Source organism: Pelodiscus sinensis, chromosome 2 (genome assembly GCF_052426305.1).
Source record: "Pelodiscus sinensis isolate ZL-2025 chromosome 2, ASM5242630v1, whole genome shotgun sequence".
Taxonomy (NCBI): Eukaryota; Metazoa; Chordata; order Testudines; family Trionychidae; genus Pelodiscus; species Pelodiscus sinensis.
Genome location: NC_143053.1, coordinates 50,357,270 through 50,385,023, shown reverse-complemented (window position 1 = coordinate 50,385,023; position 27,754 = coordinate 50,357,270). Strand labels below are relative to the sequence as shown.

Sequence of the window (27,754 nt, the reverse complement as noted above, 5' to 3'; positions counted from 1 at the left end):
GAGGCAAATGTAGCATCATGAGCTATCAACCTTTTTGAGAAAATGCAATAACTCAAGAGCATCTGGAGTCCAGCAAATAGACAGTAACAACTTACTGCATGTTTTTTATTAAGTACCTGCAACAGTTAAATTTATAGTACTGCAATTTCTAATAAAGCAGGGTACTGAGAGTGTTTCTTCAGGCTTTCTCATAGATCCTAGTGCAGGTGATATCATTCATGGTGCACTCCTAGAAAACAAAAGAGGAGATCACCGAAACAGTCGTACTTTCTCACAGCAAAATTGTAAAAAGACCATCCCATTTTAAAAACAAATAGGGAGAAGAAAAATCATCTCACCTATTTTGTTTTTGCAAAGAAAAATGTGCCACTAAAGTACATTATAAGATTATTGGTATTAGTGTTTCCCCCATTCACATTTTCTTTCAATTTACAGAAAAAAAAATCAAAATATATATTGAAGACTGATATTAGTGTGAATGCAACCATCTTTTGAAGTTTATTTCTGTCTTACTTATATGACCCCATCACCACAGTATCTGAACACCTCATAATTGTAAATGAATTTATCCTTGCAACATCCATCTAAGTAAGGCCAGATTCACTCTTCTGGGGACTCTGAGCTATTAGATATTGTGAGGCCCCTTGGGTTCTAGGATGGGACAAAAAAGGAGGAGTTCAGAGTGTGTGGGTGTGGGGGGGCTGTAAGTTGAGACGGGGGCTGGATGTGGGAGGAGATGAGGGCTCTGACTGGGGGGCTGGAGGCTCTGCAAGGGAGCTGGGATGAGGTGTTAGGGATGCAGGAGGGGGCTCCAGATTGGAGCCAAGAAGTATGGAGTGCAGAAGGAGGTTCAGAGTAGGAGCTGGGAGTGCAAGGTGTGGGAAGCAGTTAGGGTGCAGGAGGGGGACGAGGTGGGGGTGTATGGTCTGAGCAGGAGTTGGGGCTTAGAATTGGGGCAGGGAGTTGGGGGGGCAGGGTGCTTACCTGGGGCAGCTTCCCTTTTGTGGTGCAGGCCCCAGGGAGAGGAAGGGGCAGGTGGCTCTGTGTGCTGTCCTGTGCTCACTCACAGGCATCACCTTCCACAGCTCCAATTGGCTGTGATACCCAGCCAACGGGAGCTGCGGTAGTAGAGCCTGCGATCAAAGGAAGCACACAGACAAAGCTTTCCAGCACTTACAACTCCAGCCCAGGCAGGGGAAACAGCAGTGTTCAGAGGTGTGTACTGCTTCCCCTCCCCCTGCTAGGCAGGGCTGAAACACAGGGGATTTAATGGCTGTAGTCTGGGCCCCACAAAAAGATGTGCACTTTTGGCAGCCTGGAGATCTTTTTTGTGGGGTCCTGCTTAGCCCAGGGCCCTGGTCTGCAGCCTCTGAGGCCCCTTTCTTATGCTGGCCCTGCTTCTAAGATATGGAGGTATTATTATCAATCTCAGTTTTACAGACAGGGAACTGAAGCACAGAGGCTACGTCTACACTGGCCCCTTTTCCGGAAGGGGCATGTAAATTTCACTAGTCGTCGTAGGGAAATCCGCGGGGGATTTCTACTTCGAAGTAGGAATAAGAGCCTCCGGAAAAGGGCACTTTTTCCGGAGGATAGGGGCCAGTCTAGACGCTCTTTTCCGGCTTTTTTAAAAGCCGGAAAAAAGCGGCGGACATTTTTATTTAAATGCCGTGGGGGATATTTAAATCCCCCGCGGATTTCCCTATGACGACTAGTGAAATTTACATGCCCCTTCCGGAAAAGGGGCCAGTGTAGACATAGCCAGAGAGTCTAAGTCTCAAAGATACTTAGATCCCTAATTCTCATTGAAATCAACAGATATTAGGTCTCTAAGTAGCTTTTAGGATCTGGATCTAAAAGTAACTTGCCAAAAATTATAAAGGAGGTGTGTGCTGGAGTAGAGATTTGAATACACATCTTCTGGGCTCTACACTAAGCACCTGGTCAACTTTCCTCTTCTCTCATATTCCATAATATTAACTTAATTCAAGCTTTTTTCTAATATTCTCTTTCTGCCCCAGGCCACTAAGCACATTTCTAACATACGCCACATTTATTTCAGAACAAAATTGAATGTATAATTAAATGATAACTGCTTAGATGGTCTTTATATTTGCATTACTGGGTGATCACATAACTAGAATGAATTCACTCACCACCACCATCTTCCCATCCACCAATTGTCTCTTTATTACGGTCTCTTTGCCATCCCAGTTCTGGACCTGATTTAATGTCCCATTTTCTAAGGTCACAATGCTCTGAAGAAATGAAAGGAGGTAAAAGATGAGTATCCTGCCCAGATTATTATTTTTTTCAGAGCAGAGGCATACAGCTCCCAGTCAGTAGGAGGTCTCAGTTTTGCTAGTTGCTGTACAAACATATATTAAAAGACAGCTCCTGTCCAGAAGAGTTGATGGTCCTGATGACTAAACAAGTGATTCACTCAGCACACAGAGGTGGTTTCTGTTTTACACAGCTGTTCATCATGTAGGTGTCTGGAGATCTTTTGTGTAAAATACATGGGCAATGATAAGTATTAGCCCTATTTAACATTGTTATTCATATTTTTGGAAATACATATATAAAATCACTTCTGATAACATTTGTGGATGAAACAGATTGCTGGAATGGTAATTAATGAGGACAAAACAATATGGATTGGTTAGTAAACTGGGCCCATTCAAACAAAAGGCATTTTATTACAGCCAAATAGAAAGTGGTAGACCTAGAAGAAGAAATGCAGATGTTAGCTACAGAATAGAGGCTAGTGTACTGCATGTGAAGCCACTACTTTATGTGTACTTCATGGAATCTGGCTCCCCCCGTTTTATATAAAAGCTCTATCTAAGTTGCACTGAGTTTCCCACGTGTATTATTTAATTATCCACTCTGGTAATTAGAAGATGTGTTTTCACCATGTGGAAAAGAACTGTTATGCCCGTTGCAGCAGATTGGGAGCACTGTGAAGGAAAGCTTTAATCCGCACCTTTGTTTTCCGGTCATCTGGTGTGGTTTCATCAAACGCCTCCCCAAGCTTGAAGGAGATCTCATTATTTTTAAAGGCACTCTTGGTTTTGATGGTTACCATATCACCGTCAGCACTGATGGTCATGCTGGGTTTTGCTAGCCTGCCCAGTTTCCTGGTGGCTAAGCCCACTCCTGTAAACAAGAGAATTCAGATCTCTTAATTGCTACCAGGAAAAAGAAATATTATGGATTTCAGCGTCTCAGGAAGGAGAACAGTGATAGCGGTGGGAATGGCCAAACATCCTCAGATGCTTACATAGATCTTAATATTTCCAGTTATTAGCAATTTCCTACTGAGGAATGGGCTCAATTTATTGCTCACTGAAGTCAATGGGCTTTAAATCAGGACAATAGACATTAAGCAAGAAAAACTGCCATGATCACAATGAAGAACTTTAATGCATGCAGGAGGTCAGGCTAGATCATCACAATCTCCCTTCTGGCCTTAGCATCTATGAGTCTCTGAATCTGTGATTTAACTCTGTGTAGTCAGTCAGAAAAAATACCCACCTAGTAAACTGAGGCATGCATATTCATACAAAATAGACAAAATAATATAGACATCTTCCTCATTCCCCACACCATACTTTTAATTAGATATTATGTAACTGAATAGTCGTGTAACTGCATGAAATCTTAGCACTCCTGGCCCCACTCTCAGGGAGTCCCATGCCACCCAATGCTGCTGCCCTCTCCTTGCTGTGGACAGGGCCAGCTGCTGCAGACAGCTTCTGTCTGCGGCACGCGCAGAACTCCGTAGACAGGGGCTGCTGCCGTGGTCCAGCCTCTGTCTGCGGTGAACCTGGACCACTGTGAACAGAGGTTGCTTTGCATCAGCCTTTCCTGCCCCTCCTCCCTCTGCACTGCTGCCTCTGATAGAGGTAGCAGCTCAGGGAAGAGGGCAGGTGGCACTGTGGAGCTGTGGGAAATGGCTTTTAAGCCAGCTCATCCTAGCACCAGCTACTGCCTGCTCCCACTCGCTGCCTCAGTAGGAGGCAGAAAGGGGTGGGGCAGGAAGGTCCACAGAGCTGGCACACAAGGGGGGAGCCTGCTTGAAAGCAGGCTCCCTGTGTGTATTGTCTCCAGCCTGACCCCTCACCCTCTGTGCTGCTTCCTCTATCAGAAGCAGCAGTGCGGGGCAGAGAGAGGCAGATCTGGTGCTCGTGGGGAGCCTGCTTAAAGCCAGCTCCTCATGGGCACTGGCTCCTGCGCTCCCCCGCCCATTGCCTCTGATACCGAGGCAGCGTGTGTGTGTGGGGGGGGGAGAGTGTGTGTAATTGACAAGATTAACTAATAAATCCAGGTTTATCTGTTAATCATGTAGTCAACTTCACGTTGACATTCCTACTTTTAATATCTACCTCATAAAGTTTGCTATAAGGTTCCCAGAAAAAGTTTGAAATATACCTGGGTACCTTGCACTTCAGAATGCACTTCATGAGGCAAGATTAAAGGTATGGCTTACATACTCAATCTCCTCTGTGTGACCTGATCATGGTAAGGACTTGTTTATTCATTGCTTGCAGTCTTACCTTTGTTGGATAAAGCACTACAGTGACTGACCAATGAATGGAAAGTTGAACACAAAAGAGGCTTTGTGTTTTGGGGGAATAATTATTAGTTAAACCCTTTGTTCCCACAAAGCACAAAGACAAACTGATCCCTTCAGAGTTTATGCCTCAAAAAGCCTGCATCAAAGAAGGATTCCGCACCAAAACAAGGTGAAATAATTTATTAGGGAAGATCTGGTGAGCTTTTGAGACATCCCTAGAAAAAATGTTAATGGATAGACAGGAGTGGTGTTTATAGGATTGTTCAAATCTGGGTTATATTGTGCCTAAACCACTACATTTTGGGGGAGGGCTTGCCTTACAATTGCAAGTTTTATGAAGTTAGATGCAGAGAAAGAGCCGTGTCTCAGAATGGTGTAAGCAGCGTGAGAGGCAGACTGTAGAAACAAGTCAGCAATTGTCAGTTGGTACTAGTGAATCAGTGATGTCATTGTCATGGTACTGTCATATCTGCGGTTTGAGATTTGTTTGGTAGTTCTATTAAAGAAAACCCAATATTAAGTCATTGCAAAAATGATGCTAATTTAAATTGATTGGCTCTATTCAGCAACTTAAGAACATGTATCGTCATTTCTCCTCTTATTTGCAGTGGCTTCTTCCAATTCTTGGCTTAGTTGAAGGGGGTCTTAGTGTTTTAACAGAGTTTTACACGTATTGCATTTGGCTCCATTGCTCAGTATCCTGAACTAAATTTTATACCATGAAAGTATACATTTAGTCATTAAACAGCGATAACTACCAAAAAATGCCCCCCACTTCTTTTTACGTTATTTCAGGAAAGGAATCGGGGAGTGGGAATTGTCTTTAACACAACAACCTCGCCCTAGCATGTTTTCAAACAATATACTAATTAAGTTAGTTTATAAATACCATGGGCTTTTTTCAAGTATAGAAAATTATCTGGGCAATTCCCAGGCATTGAAGGATCGATACTTGCAGTGTCATTTGGAGTCCACTACAATGGTGAATATCTTAAACAAAAAGCAGTTCTACCACTTACCATAGCTTATTCTACGGTTTCATAGTGGTCACTTCATTGTCCTTGTAAGTGACAAGAAAGCAAGAGAGCCCCAGATTATTTCTACTTAAAAACAATGTACATTGAAGAGAGAACGGACATTTCAAATTAAAAGAAAAAGTATTCAAACCCTATACTATTTCTCACCTAATTCTTTCATGTATGCATCAAAGTTTTCACATGAGGTTGATTTCCAGGTACCCAGGAGATGATCAACCATTTTGTCCAATTTAATGGAGCACTGCCTCTGAAAGGAGAAAAAAACAACTGCTTTAATGGCCTGATCCAAAGCCCAGCGAAGTCAATGGGAATCTTTCCAATAGCCTCTGTGAGTTTTGGATTAGCCCCTAAGCATGTGGTGTGTAATGCACAGCCACAGGGAGTAATATCTTGTTTCCATATGCCCTGAATATCTGCTGTCCAGGGCAGAACAGTGTCTTCAGAAACCTCCATTACTAACCCTTCACATTTATCCCAGCATTTCCTTGCAAAGACAATCAACACCATATAATGAACTATTAAAACCTAATAGGGAAAAGCAGCCTGGCTGAGAACTAATAAACGCAGCAGCCAGAACAAAAGGGAACAACGATTCTGCAGTAGGAATGGATCTCCTTCCTTCTTCCCCACTTCCCTCCAAAGGACATAAAATCTCACAATGAAATACAGATATGTTTTGTTTGATTGGTTACTAGAAGATTTACTTGATGTTGCTCGGGTCCTTCAGGACAGGGGGCTAGGAGTGTGTGTGTGGGAGTTCAGGAATCAGGGCAGGGAGCTCAGGGCAGGGGATGGCAGTGCAGGAGTCAGGACAGGAGGTTGGGAGGTGTGTGTGGGGGGGTCAGGGCAGGGAGAGGAAGGCGCAGCAGCCAGGGCAGGGGGTAGGAGGCTCAGGGTAGGGAGTTTGGAGGGGTGGGGAGGCTCAGGGGCAGGGATGGAGGTATAAGAGTCAGGGCAAGGGCTCAGGGAAGGAGGTGGGGACCAGCCCAAGGTGGCACGGACCACACAGCCTGGCTAGTGATGTTGCTCCCTGGGGCTGGCCTGGGGTGGCAGGGGCCATGCTGTCTGGCTGGTAGCTGCTCTCCAGGGCACACCAGGCCAGCAGGTATCGCACTGACCGGCTGGTGGCTACTCTGTAGCTGTGTGGGGCTGTGCTTGCTTGCAGCCCCCTGTGGTCATTCTGGAGTATAGCAGTCCTTGCTATCACAGCCCTCCCTTTCCAGTTCATGACAAAAAAAAAATCATATTCCACCCACTTACCATTGTCCTGATGTACCCGCCATCAGGCGGATTTGAACCTGGGAGCTCAGGATAGGAGCCTCTACCCTTTGAGCTAAAAGCCAGCTGGCTCTCAGCATATGCTATAGCAGTCTCTTGTTCTTAGCTGTTGCTGTGGTCTAGGTGCGACTGCATGAGACAGTGAACCACACTTGGTATGTGGGTTACACTAACACAACCAAACTGTGACTTTGTTTTACCTTATGACTAGCAGACTTACCTGCTGGGTCCTTTAGGGCAGAGCCTTGGAGATGTGGGGGGGGGGGGCAGGGGTGTGTTCTCTCCTCACCCCAGCATTCTCCCTCCCATCCATGGCCTGTTCTCTTCCCCCAGGTCACCTCCCTAGCCCACCTGGGCCCTGTTCTCTTTCCCTCCAGGTTATCCTCCCAGTGCCGGTTCTCTCCCCCACAGGCCATCTGCCCAGCCTGCCTGGGGCTTGTTCCCTCCCCCGCAGACTATAGCCTGCCAGGGCCTGTACTCCCCCAGGCCACCTCCCCAGTTCTCTCTCCCCTCCCTGGCAACTCCCGCAGCCTGCCTAAGGGCTTGCTTTCTCCCCCCGGCCCCTGCAGTGACATCCCTCGCCCGTCTGGGGCCTGATCCTCCCCCCACGTTACCCTCTCAGGGCCTGTTCTCTCCCCCCACAAGTAACCTCCCTGACCACCTGGGGCCTGTTTTCTACACCCCCCGCCACCTATCCAGCCTGCCCAGGACCTGTTCTCTTTCCCCAAGCCCACCCAGAGCCAGTCCCCCCCCCCCCCGGGCCTATTATTTCCCTCCGGCCACCCTCCCTGTCTTCCCAGGGCCAGTTCTCCGCTCCCTCCCCTCCCCCCGTCCACCTGGGGCCAATTCTCCTCCCAGGCCATCCCCTTAGCCTGCCTGGGGCCTGGTCTCTCTCCCCTCCCCCAGCCTCTTCCAATCACCCAGGGCCTGTTCTCTCTCCCGGGCACTCTGGCCAAGGGCTGGACGGTGGGCTGGGGGGCTACTTACGTGGTGTGCTCACAAGCAAGATGGCAGAGCCTCAGCCCTGCTGGCCACTCCTTTGGTGGTGCAGCTGCCCCTACTGGGCACTCTGCAGGGTAGCACTCTCCTGTGGCCTCGCTGCCTCCAGTGGCCTCTCTCATATCACCTCCCTCTGAAACAGCAGCCCCTCCCTTTGCATGTTATGGAAAACTGTCCCTTTCCTGGGGCTTCTGATTCTCCTGGCACATCCAATCCCTAACCTTGCTATACATTAGGAGAAGAGGAAGCTGCATACCAAATTTGGTGGTCCTACCTCTTTCCTAGCTCTTACCATTTAAGCGAGTGTGAACAAATAGACTCATAGACAGACAGATTCTAATACAGGCAGTCCCCGGGTTACGTACAAGATAGGGACTGTAGGTTTGTTCTTAAGTTGAATCTGTATGTAAGTCGGAACTGGCGTCCAGATTCAGCCGCTGCTGAAACTGACCGCCAGTTCTGACTTACATACAGATTCAACTGTCCCCAAGTCAGCTGCTGCTGAAACTGATCAGCGGCTGATTCCAGGAAGCCCAGGGCAGAGCAACTCTGCCTCGGGCTTCCTGTAGTCAGCGCTGGTCAGTTTCAGCAGCGGCTGATTTGGGGACGCCTGGGGCAGAGCAGCTGGGGTGCTGCTGGGTTGCTCCAGTAGCACCGCTCCTCGTCGCTACTGGACCAACCCAGCAGCACCCCAGCTGCTCTGCCCCAGGCGTCCTGATGCAGCCACTGCTGAAACTGACCAGCAGCGGCTGAATCAGGACCTGGGGCAGAGCAGCTGGGGTGCTGCCGGGTTGGTCCAGTAGTTCCCAGAGCGGCGCTGCAGGACCAATCGGCAGCGCCCCTGCTGCTCTGCCCCAGGGTCCAAAACAAAAGCCTGGTCTGCTGGGGGGGGGGCACACTAGCTGCCCCCCCCCCCCAGCAGACCAGGGACACGGGGAGCAGAGCCGCAGCGGCAGCGGGGTGCCGGGCCTCTGAGGCTTTGCTCTGGCTTTGCTCTGAGGCTTTGCTCTGGACGGTCCCCAGCAGACCACAGGCACCGGGACTGAAGCCGCAGCAGCGGCGGTTCCCCGCGCTTCTGAGGCTTTGCTCTGGCAAAGCCTCAGAAGCGCGGGAACCCGCCCGGTGCCCCTGGTCTGCTGGAGATGGTCTCCAGCAGACCAGGGGCACCGGAGCAGCTTACGAACGGGGCTTTCTCGCCCCGGAGCTCGCAGGTAGCAATCCGCCACCTCGACCTCCGGGGCAAGAAAGCCCCGTTCGTAAGTGCGGATCCGACATAAGTCGGATCCGCGTAAGTCGGGGACTGCCTGTAGATAGATAGATAAAAGGAAGCTGCATACAATATTTGGTGATTCTAGCTCTTATCATTTAGGGGGATTTCTTGTACAAACAGGCTCACAGACAGACAGACAGAGATGAACAAACTCCCCAACTATATAGTAGATTTGTATGTTGCTTGGGGGGGTGGGGATTGGATATATTGAAGTCTATTCTTAGCAGAGGTGAGTGTTCCACCGCTCCTTTTCCTAGGGCTAAATGTAATTTAGAGCAGACCCAGGACTGTTCTAAGACTGGCTCGAACAGTTACCTGGGTGGCCCAAGGAAGACCTTGGGGAGAAGGCCTTGGAGAGGGGGAGAATGTAAGAGGGTCTTGGCAAAGGGTCACCATGTTTGTCAGTTCAGATGTGATATTTTAAGTCTTTAAGTTTGAGATGTGATGCAGAAGAGAGAAAGCAGGGGTAGAAATCAGTGGTGGGAGAGAAGAGAAGTTGTGTTTTTGAGGTATTGAGTTCAAGCTGATGGCATTCAGGAAAAAAAGTGTCTGATGAGAGAGTGAACAGAGGATGAAAGCTTTGAGGAGAGAAAGAAGATTGGCAGAGATGGTAGCCGAAGCCCAGCTCCTCAAAGGTATTTAGATACCTAACTCCCATTGATGTAGATCCTGAATACCTTTGAAGATCTAGGCCTGAAGCCCCCAAAACAGATGAGGTAATATGATGTAGATGGGGAAGAGGATGGAAGTCTCAGTGCTGTGGGTCACTGGCAGAGCATGAGAGGGAAAGGACATGGACCCAGCATGGGAGATACTGAATGAGGAATCTGAGGGTATGTCTACACAGCAATTAAACACCTGCAGCTAGCCTGCATCAAATGACTCAGGCTTACAGGGCTTGGGCTGTGGGACTTTAAAACTGCTATGTAGACTGGGCTGGAGCCCAGGCTTTGGGATCCTCACACTGCGCCAACAGCAGTTTTTAGCCCTGCAGCCTAGGCCCTATGAGCTCAACTCAGCCATGCCATAGGCCTTTTATTCTAGCATAAACATACCCTCAGGCTACATCTACACTGCAGTCTTTTTGCGCAAGAACAAATGTTCTTGCGCAAAAACGTGCAGAGCGTCTACATTGCACGCGTGTTCTTGTGCATGTAAATTTACAGTACAGTGTCGGAAAAGAGGGCTTCTTGCGCAAGACCTCTGATGCTCTGAATGAGGCATAAGTCCTCTTGCACAAGTGCTCTTGCGCAAGAAGGCAGTGTGGACAGGCAGCAGGGGTTTCTTGCTTAAGAAACCCCTGTGGCTAAAATGGCCATCAGAGCTTTCTTGCGCAAGAAAGCATCCATACTGCCACGATGCTCTTGCGCAAAAACACATGGCAGTGTGGACGCGCTCTTGTGCCAGAACTTTTGCACAGAAACTCTTTTGTAAAACAGTTTGTGCACAAGAAGCCTGCAGCGTAGATGTAGCCTGAGCAGCCAGTTTGAGAGGCCGGAGCAGTCACAAAAGCCTAAGGAAGAGTCAGAGCTAAAATGTATCTATCCTGTTCCCATTGTCTTCTCTCTCTGCAGATTTGCACGGTTCCTGGAATGCTGCTGCTGCTAAGGGTTGAAATATGAGCTTAAATTAAATAACACAACAGGACCTACCTTTTGCTGATGTGATTTTATTTGGGATTCTGAGCCTGCTTCTCTTTCCCTGCGGGCATCCAAGGGACAGGACCCAGGGAACCTGCCTACAACTCCACTGACCAACAGGTGAGAGCGTGCAGGCTCACATCCCCTGCAGCTGGCAGTTGGCACTGGCAACTGTCAAAGAGCCTTTAGTCAGCAGTAGTAGGATGGGATTGGCAAGAAGTTGGTATGCTCCAACCAATCACTGCACTCTAAGTCACAATGCTTCTTTAACGTCACTCTTTTGCCTGGCTGATGAAAAGGTGAGTGAATCAAGTTTGTGAATGAGATTCATGAAAACAGACTGAAGGGAAAATAAATTTGCCAATACGGTTACCCACTTCCCCTTTTATATTGTTTTCTTTGGCCTAAATTATTGCTCACTATGTATTAAGAAAAAGCAACTCCTTTATTCTTTACTATGATCATGACACACATGACATTTTGGCCCATTTTTCTCTCTCTAAGTCCACTGAAACAATATATAATATCAGAGTACCTGAAACTCTACCCCACCACCTCCAACGTATGACACATCTAACCAACGCCAATGCGGAAAGTGGATGTACCCACAGTGCTAGCAATGAACCACTGGACATTCTAAAGCTGGACAATAATGACCATGTTTTGGGGTCATTCCAGCGTAGCGGTAGAATGCTAAAGACATCTGGATGGTTCTTTTTTTGTATTGCTATCAAGGTATTTATTCACCCTTCCTCTCTGCTACCACTGAAACTTTATCACTCACTATATGCAATGTTGAATTTGCAGAGTTGTTTATAATCACAGAGGTTGTTATTATAGTTCTATTTTCTTTCAAATTACCTTTAAGTTTTACTCGAACACACAGAACACATCAGGTGTAACACCTTGAGTACACTGGCGTTACAGCAAGGATAAATTTGGTCCATCATCTCTGAGACCTAGGAGTTTGTGTTAATTTTGTAGTAGAAGAGCTGCAGGGTGGGTGGTCCACTGTTCAGCAATCAATGTCAGTATATCAACATATTTCTCATGCTTTTGTGGTGTCTTGGGGTTGTAAGAACTGTTATAACAAGCTTGTTACCCCATAACTCTTTGTGAGGTGACATAGGAATGTAGGGCTTGTTGAAGCTTAACCCATATGCCCTCTATCTTAGTAGAGATAGTATTTGCCAGTTATGTAAGCTAAAATTTTATACTTAATTGTGGCACAATCTGCAGTGCCTTTAAAGTTCTCTAATCTTCTTTTCACTAAATCCTTTTCCTAAACAATTACTTAAAAAAAGAAAATGGTACTGGGTAGAGCAGGATTAAAATAATGATTGTATGAACCAGCTGGGTTTGAAGAACATGAAGATATTTCAAAGATATAAAAATCACTAAGGCTCAGATGCATTTCTGCTGACCAGGATTAGAGAATAAAAATGGCCCACATTGGAAAAATCTGCAAATATTTTTTCTAGGGCTTCCCTCCCCCATCAATAAGATACACATAAGAAAAGATTTAATTTTAGGGAGACCTGGTAAAACTATTCAAGACTGCTCTGAACCAGAATAGATTTTAAAATAAATCTAATCAAGAGGGTGTGTGGGTAAGTCACCATATACATATTTAAAATGTTTCATCTAATATTTATTATAGATTAAAAATGACAGTCTGAGACACTGGGGAAATATTCTAAGGAGGTAAGTACCATTAGGAGGAAAGGGCTTGTAGGCTTAAGAGCTTACTCATGGTCAATGGAGAATTTAAAAGTGAAAAACAATTAGGGCTGTGATTAATAGAAAATACAATGTTTTAAAAATCCATTTAGTGGAGCCTGAAATCTGTCAAAAGGTTGGGTAAAAGACATGGTACTAATCATGGGAGTTGCAAATGTATAGCAAGAAATACAGAAAATCACAGTATCACATTATTTTGTGCGATATATCCTTTATTTAAAAAAAAAAAACTAAATTTTTCCAGGTGTCTCTCCCATTCTTGACAGGACAGTGTGTACATTCATGAAAGATCCTGATAAACTGTAAGCTGCCTAGAGCAGTAAGGATAATGAAATATTATGCTTAAGAAATATCTCAACTACTGCTGCAATTTGCAGTGTTTCTGACTCACAATTTTATTACAAAACTCACAATATCTGGTGGTGGTCAGCTCATATGAACCTTTCAGCCTTACATTTCTATGATCCAGAAACGCTGGAAAATTGGCATCCTAAAGGTTTGAAAACAAGCAGGGAAATGAAAGAACCCCAAATACATTACTTATGAAAAATCTCTTCATTTTAATGTCAGTTTCATGGGGTCTTGCTCATGATTTCTGTCTGCATGCTTGAGAGCAGCAATACTGAGCCAATTAAATCAGAATATAATTCTGGGAGTTCCCACTACATAAAAATGGCTATTGTTTAAGTTTGAAGACCATCATCTTAGTTATCTCCAGTGATTGAATCTGATCATCCACTTCTGAAGTATGGAGCCTCTGCAGTTTGAACAAATGTATTTGTTCCTCTGGCCTACTGAACATCTCCCCAGTTAATTCCAACTTCTCAGAAGCCTTAAAAGTCTCTATAAATCAGTCATTCTTTGCCATTAACTCCTCTAACAACAACAGCATTGCAAACCTTGAAATTCACAATACAAGCCATTCATGAAGATGAATGATGTAGTTGAACAGATACTAGAAAATTGCATCACTCACCTTTAAGTGGACTATCTCCCTGATTTCTCTGTCTAAGGGCAGATGGCTGTACACACCCTGTGGGCTAATCTCCTTCCTTGCACATATGCTAGGCCCTGGGCACTGCCGTTCAGAACCAACCCATGGCTTTCTCTTGGCACTTGTAGAAATGGCTCCCCCTACTGCTGAGCATTACTGACCTCCACTCCCTGTATAGAGTGGGCACACACACAAACATCTGGGGGAGCTCCTTAAAAATGTTGCCTGGGCTGGTTAAGCTTGACTGTCTGGTTCTCAATGAGAAACCAAAATTTGGAGTCCTGTTCCCCAGGTTTATGCTTCTCTACTGTATTTATTAAGGGGAGAGGAATTCTTAGATAATTAAAGGCTATGAAAAGACCATGGCAAGACTTTCAGGGACACAAAGAACTTCCATCAGATATTCACTTGCTTCCAGCAGATGCTCATGCTGCCTACCTGGTATGCTGGGGATGTACTAGTTCTGTGTGATGAATCATGGTATATCCAATCCCAAACATTCAAAAAGCATGTATGAGGCCCCACAAACTCATGAGATTGACTTAAAATCATGATTTATATCTATATATGTATCTATGCATATAGATATAGTGATTCTCTTCCACTTATCCAGAAAGATCCATGCCCTATCTCTGTCAGCTTGTACTGTGTCTCTGTGTGTAGTTTTATTTATATTTTGTACATTGGTTAGAACTGTATCATGACTGTTTCTGTCAAAACAAATAACCTCTTTCCTGCTGAAAACAAGTGCACTTTTGTTACTTAATATTTACCTTCTGGTTTTTGAGCCATTAGATTCACCCGTTCTGCATTTTCAAATTGTCCTCAGCATTCATGAGGGCTAGGCACTTATTTTTCTTCTCAAACAGAAGGTTGTAATCCCAATAGTCCAGAGGCTGTTGCTTCAACAAAATCCCCAAACATCATAAGATACATGATAAAATTGTGAGAGTTGGCAACACTGGAATCATGTCTAAGTGCTGCTCTTGCAAATGATACCTCAAATATACCTTTTATCGTGCTGTATTTTTCAATGAGCACCTCTCTCATAAAAACATTCCTTTGTGTTCTGAGGTCAGCTCTTAAAAGAACTCTGCCAAACATTGTTCCACAAGCAGGGCTGTCAGCTTTTTTGCCAAATGACAATCATTTTACAGTTCAAACAAACATGCAAAAATAAATAAAATCACAAAGGAAGACATAAAGCAAGGTTACAGGGAAAATCATTGTGGAAAAGTGCAAGAATTAAATTGCTTATGTTAAGGTATGACGTTAAAAGCACAGTGGGGTGAGAGCTGGAGTGAGTCCATTTTGAAATTTCAGTTCCATATTTGCTTCATGATAGGGGGTTTCCAACCTTTTTCCCTTTGCAGTCCTCTAAATAATTTCAAATGGAGGTACAGCCCCCTTTGAAAATCTTAGCCAAAGCTGATGGACCTCTAGGAGTCCATGGACCACAGGTAGAAAACCTCTCTTCTATGAGACTCTTAAAGTGAAGCAATTTAATCAGGGAAACTCCCATTAACATGCAGCAGCACTTGCATATAATCAGGTAATGCTACCAACAATTTACCATATTCAGTGCAACCCATGTATAACAGTCAGTTTCCACACAAGAATAATAGATTTTAAATAATTGTAATAAGGGATCGTTATGATCGTCTAGTCTGACCTCCATAAAACAGACTGTAAGATTTTTCTCAATTTTTGCATCAAACCCAGAACTTATAATGTAGCCAAAGCATATCTTTTAGAACAACATCCAATGTTGATTTATATACTTCAAATGATGATGAATATACCACATGCCTAGCTATGTTGTTCAAATGGGTAATTTGTTAAATATGTACATTTTATTTCTAGTTTGAATTTGTCTAGCTTCAATTTCCAGCCACGGGACCTCATGATGTCTTTTTCTGTTGAATTAAAGAGTCACCTGCTATCAGAAATCTCTTTCCCCTGGAGGTATTTGTAGACCATGATGTAGGCTTTATTTTAAATCAAATGAACTGGATTTTGTGGTATATTATAGTGAGTCTAGTTCCTATTGTTTCAGTTTAAAGATAAAGAGGATGCAGATTTGGAGGCTCTGGGGACACTTAAAGAATGGTTGTTTACTTAAGATATGACTTCACTATGACAATGATAAAATGAACTAATTGGCTACAGTGATATCACGGGGGTGCTGCATGGGGACCACAGCACCCAAATGGTTGCTTGCGCTGCTTACTCCCCTGTGGCGGCACGGCTGAGCAGCACAGAAGTCAGCAAAGCATCATGGCAGGAGGCGAAGGATGTGACTCAGGCAACAGCGCCGCCCAGAGGCAACAGCCAGCATTTCAGCGTTACAGAGTCACAGACATTGGGCTACTATATATATGATAAATGCATACATATTGTAAGCACATCACAATGGGTAGGTCTACACAGCAAAGTTATTTTGGAATAAGGCTGTTATTCCAAAATAACTATGCGAGCATCTACACAGCAATTCCATTCTTTCGAAATAATTTTGAAATAACAAACGGCTTATTCTGAGTTCTGTAAACCTCATTCTACAAAGAATAACGTCTACTCTGAAATAGCTATTTTGAAATAAGGCATGTGTAGATGCTCCACTTCTGCTATTTTGAAATAGATCCTCACCAGGGCCATTCTAAGTTATTCCTCTTGGAGCTCTAAATCAAGATAGCACGTCTATATTAGGGAAGCCTGCCTCAGACTAATTTTGAGGCTTCCCTGCAGTATAGATGTGCTATTTTGAAATAAGCTATTTCAGAATAACTATGCCGGAATAGCTTATTCTGACATAACTGTGCAGGGTAGATGTACCCAATGAGGGGAATGAAGCACAGCACATTTCTTCTGCTGGTGCTGTCAGTCGTGCTCCTCAGGGTTAGAGGCATGAAACTTATTCAGCATATAGGGCCTCTAATGTCTGGAGAATAGACTATGGGGGACTCTTGTGATTAATAAATATATAAAGGGGGAGAACAAATATTTGCGTGTTGATTGTTTTTGAACTAAAAAGCAACATAATTACTTCATGACCTGAATGCATATTTTAACATATATTTGGATACAAACTACATTTTAGATTATGAATATTAGACCATTTACCCAGTTTATGGTAAATCTCACTCATACAAGGCCTCATCCAAAGACCCGTGAAGTCAATGGGAGTTTTTCTTTTGACTTTAGTGGGCTTTAGATTAGACTCACACATAGAATTATACTAATCACTAAATGCAGGCTTGGGGAGGAATTTTCCTCTAGGTGATATTGGCAAAAGCTCTTGTAATTATTGCTTTGACCTGGAGCTTTGAGCAGATACCATCCAAAGAGATCAATTGGATATATATAATCTAATTCTTTCTCTGTAATTGTAGAGGCTGGTGGCTGGTAGACCTTGGTCCTGATAATCTTTTTTTTTTTATGCACGTAGGCCATCTATTAGTTAACACCTCATAAAAATAATGTTGAACTTGGTATTCCCCATCATGCAAACTCAATAATGTTATTTCTAACCCACAGATATATATGTACTGTACAAGAAAATGTGAATAAATATGGATGCAGGCAATATGACCACAGTGTTAAAATTCATTTTTAATTCATCCCAAGTCATAATTACAAATCTTGAATTTAATAGCAAAGAACTCCAGAGGGTTCTACATACAAATTGCTCTAAAAATCTGGGCACATGCCTCAGGTTTTTCTGAACCTCACTCAACACAGGATTTAGGACCTGATCTTTAATAGCACTTATATCCTTTGCTTAGATTTTTAAAATTCACCAATACAGTTTGAGAGAGGATTATACTACAGCTATAGACTTCTATAGGGTATTTTGAAATTTGTTCTACTTTTTTTCCCCTTACACAAAAGTCCATGTAGTTCTCTGTTATTTCTTACTTTCCTCACACTGAGGAACTACAGCATTGAGGTGCACCCTCAGGGTGGCAGAATAAGGAAAACCTCTGTGGAGTGATCTCAAGAGGTTGCATCGAATAATAGGGAATAAGATGCCATGGACCTACTTTCTGATGATGCTGTTAGCTACTTTCAAGGCTTGTGCATTAGCATACCTACTATGTTCTAGGGATGTAAGTGACTAGTTGACTATCTGATAAGCATATGCTTATTGGATAGTCCACTAGTGAGTGCACTAGTCACTTCCCCTCCCCGCCCCCACACTGCCTCTAGCAGAGAGACACAGCAATGGGGCCGGGGGGAGGAGCCAGTACTTGGGGAAGCCGGCTTAAAAGCCAGTTCCCCCTCAGCACCATCTCTGCAGGGGGGCAGGAGAGGCAGAGGCGTAGCAGGGACTATGCGCAAGCCAGGAATCAGATGACCCCCTTTTAAATGTATAAAGTGCTGCCAGGTTCTTAATATGTTTAAAAGGTTCAAACGCAGCTGAGGAGGACCAGGTGTGAGCAGGGAATCAGCTGTCCTGGCTCGTGCCCGGTCCTCCCTGCAGCACTTTAGTCTTTTAAATGTATTAAGACCCTGATGGCTCTTAATACATTAGAATGCACAAGCATAGTGGGCCAGGCCTGAGCCAAGACAGCTGATTCCTAGCTCACACTTGGTCCTCCTTGCTGTGCTTGAACCTTTTAAATGTATTAAGATCCTGATGGCACTTAATACTTTTAAAAGGCAGAGCCACAGTTGGGTTAGCTTGCCTAACCCTGCTGCAGCTCTGCAGTTTCTCCCCCTTATCAACTAATCGATGGAAATTCCATCGACTAGTTCATTGGCTAATTAAAGGCCATTTAACATCCCTATTCAGTTCCGAACACATGGTAGAATTTACAACCTCTGAAGACTTCAGGCTCGCACCCAAAGAGTTCACCACAACTATCTGTGACCTCCTGTTTGCTGATGACTATGCATTGTTGGCTCATTCAGTGGATGATGTGCAGGAGCTTTTTCATCATTTTGCTACTTCTCCTCATGGTTTTGGACTCATTGTGAGCCTCAAGAAGACAGAGGTTATGTCTCAGTCAGTTCAGAAAGAGCCCAGTACTTCAGTGATCACTGCTGCTGATACTGTCCTTAAAGCTGTTGATAAGTTTTGCTCCCTTCAGAATGTACTGTCCTCCAGCATAAATGTTGCTGACAAAGTATCTGCTCGACTAGCCAAAGCCAGCACTGCCTTCAGAAGATTGACCAAGTGCTTACGGAATGACCATGGTGTTAAACTTCATATGAAGGTAACAGTTTATCAACCAGTTGTCCTGAATATCCTGTTGTATGGCTCAGAGTCATGGACCATATATCACCACCACATTTTGAAACTCGATCAATTGCATATGTACTGCCTCACGAAGATTGCCCGTGTTAATTGGTGGAACAGAATTCCTAACATGGAGCTGTGTGGTGTCCCGGGTATGGAATTAATGCTTATTAAACAGTTTTGTTGCATTGGTCTTGTTATGAGGATGGATGACACACGTATACTAAAGTAGGGATGTAAAATCCCACTTAAAATATTAACTAGTTAAACTATATGTTTAACTGGTTAACTGGTCCACTTTGTCACAGGTCGCTGGCTGGGCTGAAGTAGCCCCTGCCTGTGGTGCAGGCAGGGGGCTGGTCTGGCTGGGCCAGACAGGGCCCATAGCACTGAGTTGTGGGTGGGGGGAGCTGCACATGGCGCAGTACTGTGGGACCTGCTAGGTTGGAGTCCTCTGCCCACATCGCGCCAAGCCAAGCAGGGCCTGCCACACTTTTTTGCACCACAGGCAGGGGACCCAGCCCAGCAGGAGCAGTTCAGGCCCGGCCTGGCTAGAGCAAACCCTGCCCACAGCACACCACAGTTGGGGGAGGGGAGCTGCTCTGGCTGGGCTAGGTGCTGGTTAACCGGTTACCCTGGCAAGCATGCCGGTACGGCAATGCTTATTGGGTAACTAGTTAGCCCTTTACCTCCCCATACTAAGGATGGTCTTCTATGGTCATCTTGTTCGTGGGAAACACGCTATTGCTGGTCAGTATAAGCATTATAAAGATATCATAAAGGCCTATGTGAAGTTGTGTGTCATATCTCCTGGTGACCTGGAAATCATAGTTCATGACACATTGCTCTGATGGCAAACTATTGTACAGTATTGTAATGTTTTGAGAGTCAATGCATCCAGACATTACAAGAAAAGCGTAGGATCTGAAAAGCGTGTACAACCTCCACAGATGGCGGGTTTTTATGTGGCATCTGTAATTGGATTTGCAAATTGGTAATTGGCCATTGGCTTAGCCAATTGACTTAGTCGCTCACCAACAGCGTCATGGATGAGATCCGTCAATCGACAGCTCACTCCATACATACACGCTTCTTATTTCTCTGTTTGTTTACACCAGAGAGAGCAGCATGAAACCTCCTCATCGCAGGGGTTTGGTAAGCCTAGTAGTGCCCCCAACAGGAAATAGCTATGTGCATTGTTCAGATGAATATTTCTTTGGTTGAAATGTATTATTTTTAATGGGGACGTCTTTTTACTCATCTTATTGTCACAAAGCAGGAAGCACGCTGAGTGCACTGTGAAATATTTGGTCTGAATGTGGAGAGAGAAAAGTGCATCTGCGAGAACATCTGTAAGGCTGAGATCAGGATAGTTGAGTTTATTACAAACGTAGAGGTGAACTGTGCAGCAGCTACAAAGACGACATGCAGCAGCACTAAGAGTTTTAATAGCTCCTAGGTGGTTCTAAAGAGAATGTATTTGACAGATCAGATTGCAATCTGTGAAAACCCATGGATGCCCATCTGCATCTGGTGGAGGGTTGAGGCTCCGAGGACATGGCCCAACCTCCATTGCTCCCCCGGCCTGCAGCTGGTTGGAGACGTGGGAGGGGGGGGCGAGACTCCAGGTACCAGCCTTGACATACAGCTGGACCCTCCGAGCCTGCAGCCTATCCAGGGTAAGGTGAAGGGCCAGGAGCAAGCCCCTGCTTCTAGTGGCCCCTGCCCAGCCCTAAAACATATCCGGGGGGAGCCAGGGGCTGGCCCGGGCCTCCAATGTTACCTCTGGTGGCCTCCCCCACCAGCCCTGCAGCCTGTCTGGGGCGGGGCAAGGCTCCAGGGGCTGTCCTTGGCCTCCAGCAGAGGCCCCAGCCTGCAGCTGGGCAGGGGGTATGAGGCTCTGGGGGTCCACACCAGCTTGTAGTTGCTCCCCCCTGGGCTGCAGCCTGTCCTCCAAAGGGGCGTCTCATAGGGAGAACTGGGCTGTGCTTCCTGGACCCTGATGTGGTCCCACAGGGACCCCAGATAGAGGCATGGGGGACAGAGTGCCAGTGGAGGGCCCACACTCATCCAGCACTCTGATACATGAGAAGCACTTACCCTATCTGGTGGTCAGCAACATGCAGAGCCCCATCCACAGCTGGGCACTCTGCTATTGGTGTGGTTGCCTCTATGGTGACTCTGCAGAATAGCTCTTCCCGCACCCAGTGCCCCTAGTTGCCACTCTGCAGTATCATGTTCCTCATCTCTGCTTCCTCCCTTTCCATTCCAGGCACCTCAGTTTTTCTGGCACAAATAAACCCTGATCTTGCTTAAGTCTGGGTAAAAGGAATCTGCATAATAAATGTGGTGACCCTAGCTCTTACCATTTAGGAGGAGTTCCTGAACAAATGGACTCACAGACAGATAGTCAGACAGAAGTACTTACAGACACACAAACTCTCTAAAATACATAGAGAGACTATAAAAAAAGCCCAGAGATATTGTCCAGAGTGGCAACAGGGTCCAGTGGACAGGACCCTGGCCTGGGATTTAGCAGACCAAGGTTTTGTTTTTATGTCCGAGGACAAGTAACCAGACCTTATCCAAGCCCTAGGGCAGGTAACCTTACTTTCCTCTTTCTCTTCCCACCTTTGGATTGTTATGTTTACTTAGATTGTGAACTCTTTGGGGCAAAGTCTATTTCTCAGAATAGACAGCTAAGAATAAAACATCTTATATCTGTGTCTGTTGTACAGATAGACACATAGACTTTAAGGTCAGAAGGGGCCATGATGATCTTACCTGAATTCCTGCATATCACAGAATGTCACCCATCCATTCCTGTAACAGACCTTTAACCTCTGGCTGAATTACTGAAGTCCTCAGATTACATGAAGTCCTTCAAGCTGCAGAGTATCCACCATTTACTCTAGTTTAAGCTCCCAAGTGACCCATGCCCCTGAGAAACATGAAAACTGACCCTCTTATCACAAATATGGTGATAATGATAAACTCCTTTAGGCAGGAACTGTCTCTGCATTTGTATCTTGGACACCACTGAGCAAACTATCAGTACTTAATATGTTAAATCATATCAGGCTTGATGATGGAAAATACAGGGCCATAGTGCTCCGCCTCTTGAATTTAAATTGGAGTGTAAACATTTCTAAGCAAGGTGATTGCTACTGACTGTGTTATTGTATCTTTCTTTCCAGTACTTAGATGGCCATCCTCACAGCAGGAAAAAGGCCCTTTCCACACACATCCAGCTTCCCATAAGTATAAAAACAAATAGAAGGAAGAAGATAAATGCTGTATTTGGGCCCCTAACTGTACTACTAGGCAAAGAACCATATTCTTAAATCTGTCAGAGAAAAAAATTAATTGTTCCATAGAATTAGGCAATAGAAAGAGAATCACTGTCAGGAAGATTAAAGGGAACTGGGAGAGTCAGATTTCCACTTCCATGGATTCACTGTTTGACCAGAGTGAATATGAAGTATTATATTTAATCTTAGATACCTGATTTCAGTGGCAGTTAAGAGCCTAAATACCATTGAAGATGTAAGCCTATGACTCTGGGATGGCTGGACACATGGGAGTAGTCCTTCTAAAGCCTTATGAATGCAACATGACAAGTCATTTTAGTGGCAATTTGTTCACATAAGCAAGGATCATTACTCATGGGAATAATGGCTGTAGAATTAGACCCCGAACTGGTGACATTGTGCAGCTTCAGCCTTATCCTATAATATATATCCAGATCCCACATATAGGCAGCTATGTTCTTAAACCAGTCCAGTATTTCCTCTTCACGGCCAGAACATGTATTCTGACCACACTGAATGAAGCTGGAAGTTTTCTGTAGATTACACAAATATTGGAAAAATGTGCAATGTGCTTGGAATTCTGATAAAGGAAATGTGTACATTGAAATAAACCAATCAGTTCAGTGAAAGGCTGAAAACAGCCCTAGCAATTATAACAAAGTAACTTTCCAAGTCAGTGACTGTTGTCTACATTTCTCTGCCTCAGCTGAAAATATCATTGCCAGTGCTGAACAATTTATCATTTCCAGGATGGCTTTATGCAGTCCCTGTATCCAGGACTAACGTCCATTTGTCATGGGGCTTTTAGATTAGCTTCCCGGTACAGCCCTGTTGCCCAGACATAAACGTCTCTATTCAAGCTGAAAGTGAAGTGTGAGACTATAAATGATAAAATACTTCAGTACTGCATTGTAACTAAGATGCAGACCCCATTGTGCTAGGTGATGTATGCATACACACATACAATGCAACAGTTTCTACAAACTATTAAGAGAAGAAGGAGCTAGAATAGGAGAAAGCAAGTGTTATGCCCATTTTTTACAATTGGGGAACTGAGACAGAGAGATTCAATGCTTTGCCCACAGGCTTGCCGATGGAGGAAAGGGAGCATGGTACAAGTGCTCAGCTGGAGCCATTGGCTTTTTAAATCACTGCCAGAACCTTAGGTGGCATGCGCCTGGTGGTGCTGAAGGGTTAGCTCTGGAAGGCTAGGCCCTAGCTCCACCCTTCTGCCGGAGTTCCCACCCCTTGCTCATGGCTAAACAGGAAATCTGTAGCAGAACTGAGAATTAAACCTAGGTCTTCTAAAATCCAGTCCACCGCCTTAACGCAACATTCCCATTTCTCTATAGTAATATAGCGTGGGCATGCTGTGCAATTTAAAAACAGATGATTCTGTATATTTGCGCATATGATACTTTCTAATTAAAATGACCTTGTATTGTTAGCCTTCAGAATTTTTATCTAATCTTATTAGTTTACTACAGACTTTTCCACAGGAAAAGCTGACATTATTAGATATGCCAAACATAATGCAAATAATCATTTCTATTGTTTGAAATGCTAATGTTGTTTGTGAATTCATCTGTTACTCTATCTTGTTTTTTTCCCTAGCAATCCTAATGGTGATTGTAATTATTGCTCAACACTTTCATATATAGATTAAGGAAAATAACATTGCTTTCCAATACCACAAACCACTGCAGAGATGTATTACATTCTGAATCTTAGTTGAGACATTACTCAAATCTCCAAAGCTTGCTAATTTCAGAGCTAGCATTTGTGGTGGTGGAAATATAAGAAGCAGTCAATGGTTTTTGTGCAAAATAAAATGCAGTAAAATGGAGGGATCTGTCAGCTGCAAAAGCTTCTAAGAACATAATTCCTATTACTGCATGAGACAAAGGAGGATTCAACAAACCCATTTATTAAAATAATGTTTGTCACATGTAATGAGGCCTGAAAACTCAGTTCTATCTATCCAGAATTTCCATTTGGATGTAGAACAGAGAGCCCTGATTTAACATGGCAATGAAACATATGCTTAATTTTAAGAATCTGAGTCCCACAGAGTACTCTATGAAGTCATGTGATGATTCATGCTTAAAGTTAAAGCATTAAAAATATGGGCCATTCACAAGCAGCTTTCCTAATCCAAGTAAAAAGAACATGTGATGAATGGGAGGGGTATTACCCTTTTCTGAACATCCCAGCCATTCAGTTAACTAAATTGCCTGTAAGGGTTAAAACCCAAAACAGTGGGTCCTTAAGAGTCTCCAGAAAGTGTTGGCAGGAAGTCAGAAAAGTCAATGAAAGCAGAGTGTTTTTGAACTGAAAAAAACAAACAAACCCCAGAGCCCAGAACCATCATGCTGCAATCTTTTGTGTGATCAGAACAAAGGCTGGGAGAGAGGAGTTAAGCCAGGAACCCTTAAGGCATAGAATTTTCAGCGATATCCCTGCCTAGGGAAGGTCTAAACCTCGGAACAACAGAGATGTAAATAGAACAGGGAATGTTTAGACAAATAATCAGGTTATTTTCTTTATTTTGAGGTTTGTTGAACTCCTCTGTGCTGAGCCCATGTACCCCTCCTCCATAAATTGTAACTTTTAAATGGATCCCAGTGAAGCAATTCTCTGTTTTTTTAATCTGGCTTTTTTCAATTGCTCTGTAACACCTACCAACCAAATATACTTTACCAAGTATGTCTTCTTTGTTTTGTTATTAAAATCACCCTTTAAAGGCTATGATCTAATTTTTGTGTCCTAGAAGGCAGAAGGTTCTGTATACACATACCTGAGCCTGAAATGTCAGCTATTAAGAAATGAGAGGTTGTTTTTTTAAGCTCTCTCCTGAGGGAGAGTTAAAGAGCTTAGGGGTAACCTTCAGGAAGAAAGTCCCAAATGCATCTTCCTGGGTTCTCAAAGGGATTTGGGAGGGGACAGCATACCACTTGAGATCAGGGAATCTGGGACCGTGGGCAGTTTTTAAGCAGTATCCTTTAGTGGCAGGGTATTTTAAGGTCTTTTGTGGGCTGCAACCTTCTGCACTCAAAGTACCAGAATGGGGAAAAACCTTGACAGAACAAAAGAAAAGTATTTTACACTATGAGCTTTATTAACGGAACCTCTTGTTATTCAAAACTCAGTCACATGCTCTGACACTGTCCTGAGTTCTTCACTCAAATCTGAAGCACAGTAAAAAGCAGTGGTTGGCTGGTCAGCATACAGCTGCTCCCAGAGCCTGGGACAGGGGCTTTTGCGTAATTTCTGGAATCTTACCCTCAAAACTCAGTGAAGAAAAAAATGGTGGATTAATGAATGAAATCTGCCTCTGTCTCCATGCTTTTAATCTCTGGAACACTATAAAGAACTAATATGCAAAGCTCATTAGTCACCCTCTAAAATCAAAATCCCAATTAGCAGGCAGAGATGAGCAAATAATAAAACGAGGTGCCTTCTTTTGCTCTCAGTGAAGTCAATGACACCATGCTCACTGACTTCAGTGCCTAACTGGCCCATTTAAAGCTGATCCTAGGAAATTAAAGTTATAGACTGGGCTGGCCTTACCATGAGGCAAACTGAGGCAGCTGCCTCAGGTGCCAGACTGTGGGGGGCGGGAGGTGCCATTATGACCTGAAGGCTCTGTCTACACTGGCGGGTTCTTGTTCAAGAATGGCCATTCTTCTGCAGAGCATCCACACTGCCCTCCTGCTCTTGCGCAAGAAGATTTACAGTAAAGCATGGTAAGAGAGGCCTTCTTGCGCAAGAGGGCAGTGTGGTCGAGCGGCAGGGGTTTCTTGCACAAGAAAGGCCTATGGCTAAAATGGCCATCAGAGCTTTCTTGTGCAAGAGAGCGTCCACACTGCCATGGATGCTTTTGTGCAAAAGCACATGGCAGTGTAGATGTGTTCTTGTGCAAGAACCCGCCAGTGTGGACATAGCCAGAATGTAGAAAATTATGTCTGCTGCTGGTGTATATATATTCTCTCTGCTCTAGATGAAGAACGTGGGGTAGGTAGCAGAGCACTACCATGAGAGTAGAACAGGAAGAAGGCAGAATTGAGATCTTTCAAAGTTTTGGCCCAAGTGAGGGAGTATGGAGGCGTCATTTAAGCTCCCCGCCTCAGGTGCCAAAATGTTGTGGGCCAGCCCTGATTATAGACTTGTCAGGTTAACATGCCTGAGCTCATCAGTTAACCCTCACAGTTACATGCAGCCCTCCCCCTTCCTCATGCTAACTGCCTCTTTATCAGAGACTCTGATATAGAAGCTGTAGTGTGTGGGGGATAGGCGGGAGTTGGTACACGTAGCAGCTCCTGTCGACCTTACTGCCACCCTGCCTGCTACCTCGGCTGAAAATTTCAGCAGTTACACATTTAAAAAAAATATATGCATTTTAACATCTTTAAAAAAAACCCTTCTATAACATTTCTCCAACTGAAACTAAGTTTTGACGTGCAATCCATTTCAGTAATTAGCCTGGGTACATTTAGGAGGAGGCTGTTAAAAGAGGATTGGCCGATAAAAGTTTGATGTTATACAATGCTGTTTCAAAGCAGCGTAGATCAATAGATGCTATAGAAATCTGTACAGTAGATTTACACCCCAGCTCTCCATGAATTAAGTGTTTTTCAGAGACAAGTCTATAGTAGCTACAATGGGGGAACCTAAAACAAATAACTTATTCTGCAAACTGTGTGTACAGATAATGCTCAACGTGCACCAATGAGTGGCAGTGTAGGTAACTCTGCTTTACTTAATACAGTTGCTTGTTTGTATAAGTGGAAAGAAGAAAATCTGTCTTGGCAGGCTGGCTGCTACTAGCTAATCAAGGAGATCTGTTTCCTGAACTTTCACTTAAGTGTGAAGAGAATAGCCTTCCACTGAGTGTTTTACAAAGCTTCAGAGGGGTAGCCCTGTTAGTCTGTAACTGTAAAAACTTAAAAATTTACTAAGGACATACTTTTGGTATAATGTAGTGAAATGAGTCCCTCTAGTGGATAAAGGATGCTGAAGAGTGCACATTGATTAAATGATTTTGGGCAGTTGCTCATTTCGTGTTCCATGCCTCATTCTGAACTGCTACACAATACACTTGTAAAAAAGCATACCCGTAAAATAGCACAAAATCTTAAAATCACTCACAGTACTTGCAAGCTGACATTCAAATCCTTTTCAGACAGTCTACACAATCTTCAATATCATCATCATAAAAAGAGTGAAAACTGATAAATTACTTCAATTATGTTCCTGTCTGGAATGTATTCCCTACTTGTTCCCAAGTCTACAAGTGAACAACACTAAAAAACTGTGGGAAACAGTTCTGCATTGGCCAGGAAATAATGGCCAAATAGGTCTTTTCCATCTCTGCGTACCCTATTTCCTTACAATCAAAGTCAAATGCCAAATGGATTGAAATGAACTAAGTTTCCAGATCCTCAGTTGCTAGAAATTGGCACATCTCCATTGATATTAACTAAGCTATGTTGAATCCCCTCTTAGCTGGGCCCCCCAAGCATTTCTTTACTCTTGGCTCCACAGAAGGGAGCCAGAAAGTCTTGGGAGTCATGGCTGAACTGCAGACCCGGGATCATGAGAACATAAGAACGGCTGTACTGGATCAGACCAAAGGTCCATCTAGCCCAGTAGCCTGTCTGCTGACAG

The 27,754-nt window shown here is 44.3% G+C and overlaps 1 protein-coding gene across 1 annotated transcript; it reads right to left on the bottom strand.

Moving 5' to 3' along the window:
* Positions 1–68: 68 nt before the first annotated feature.
* Positions 69–10,976, bottom strand: LOC102450052 (myelin P2 protein-like). The gene is made up of 5 exons (XM_025190849.3): positions 10,816–10,976; positions 5,764–5,863; positions 2,987–3,159; positions 2,157–2,258; positions 69–229 (listed from the first exon to the last, which is right to left on the bottom strand). Exons 2-5 carry the CDS (start codon positions 5,834–5,836, stop codon positions 179–181), a joined length of 399 nt encoding a protein of 132 aa, XP_025046634.2. The 5' UTR covers positions 5,837–5,863; positions 10,816–10,976; the 3' UTR covers positions 69–178.
* Between the last annotated feature and the right edge of the window lie 16,778 nt (positions 10,977–27,754).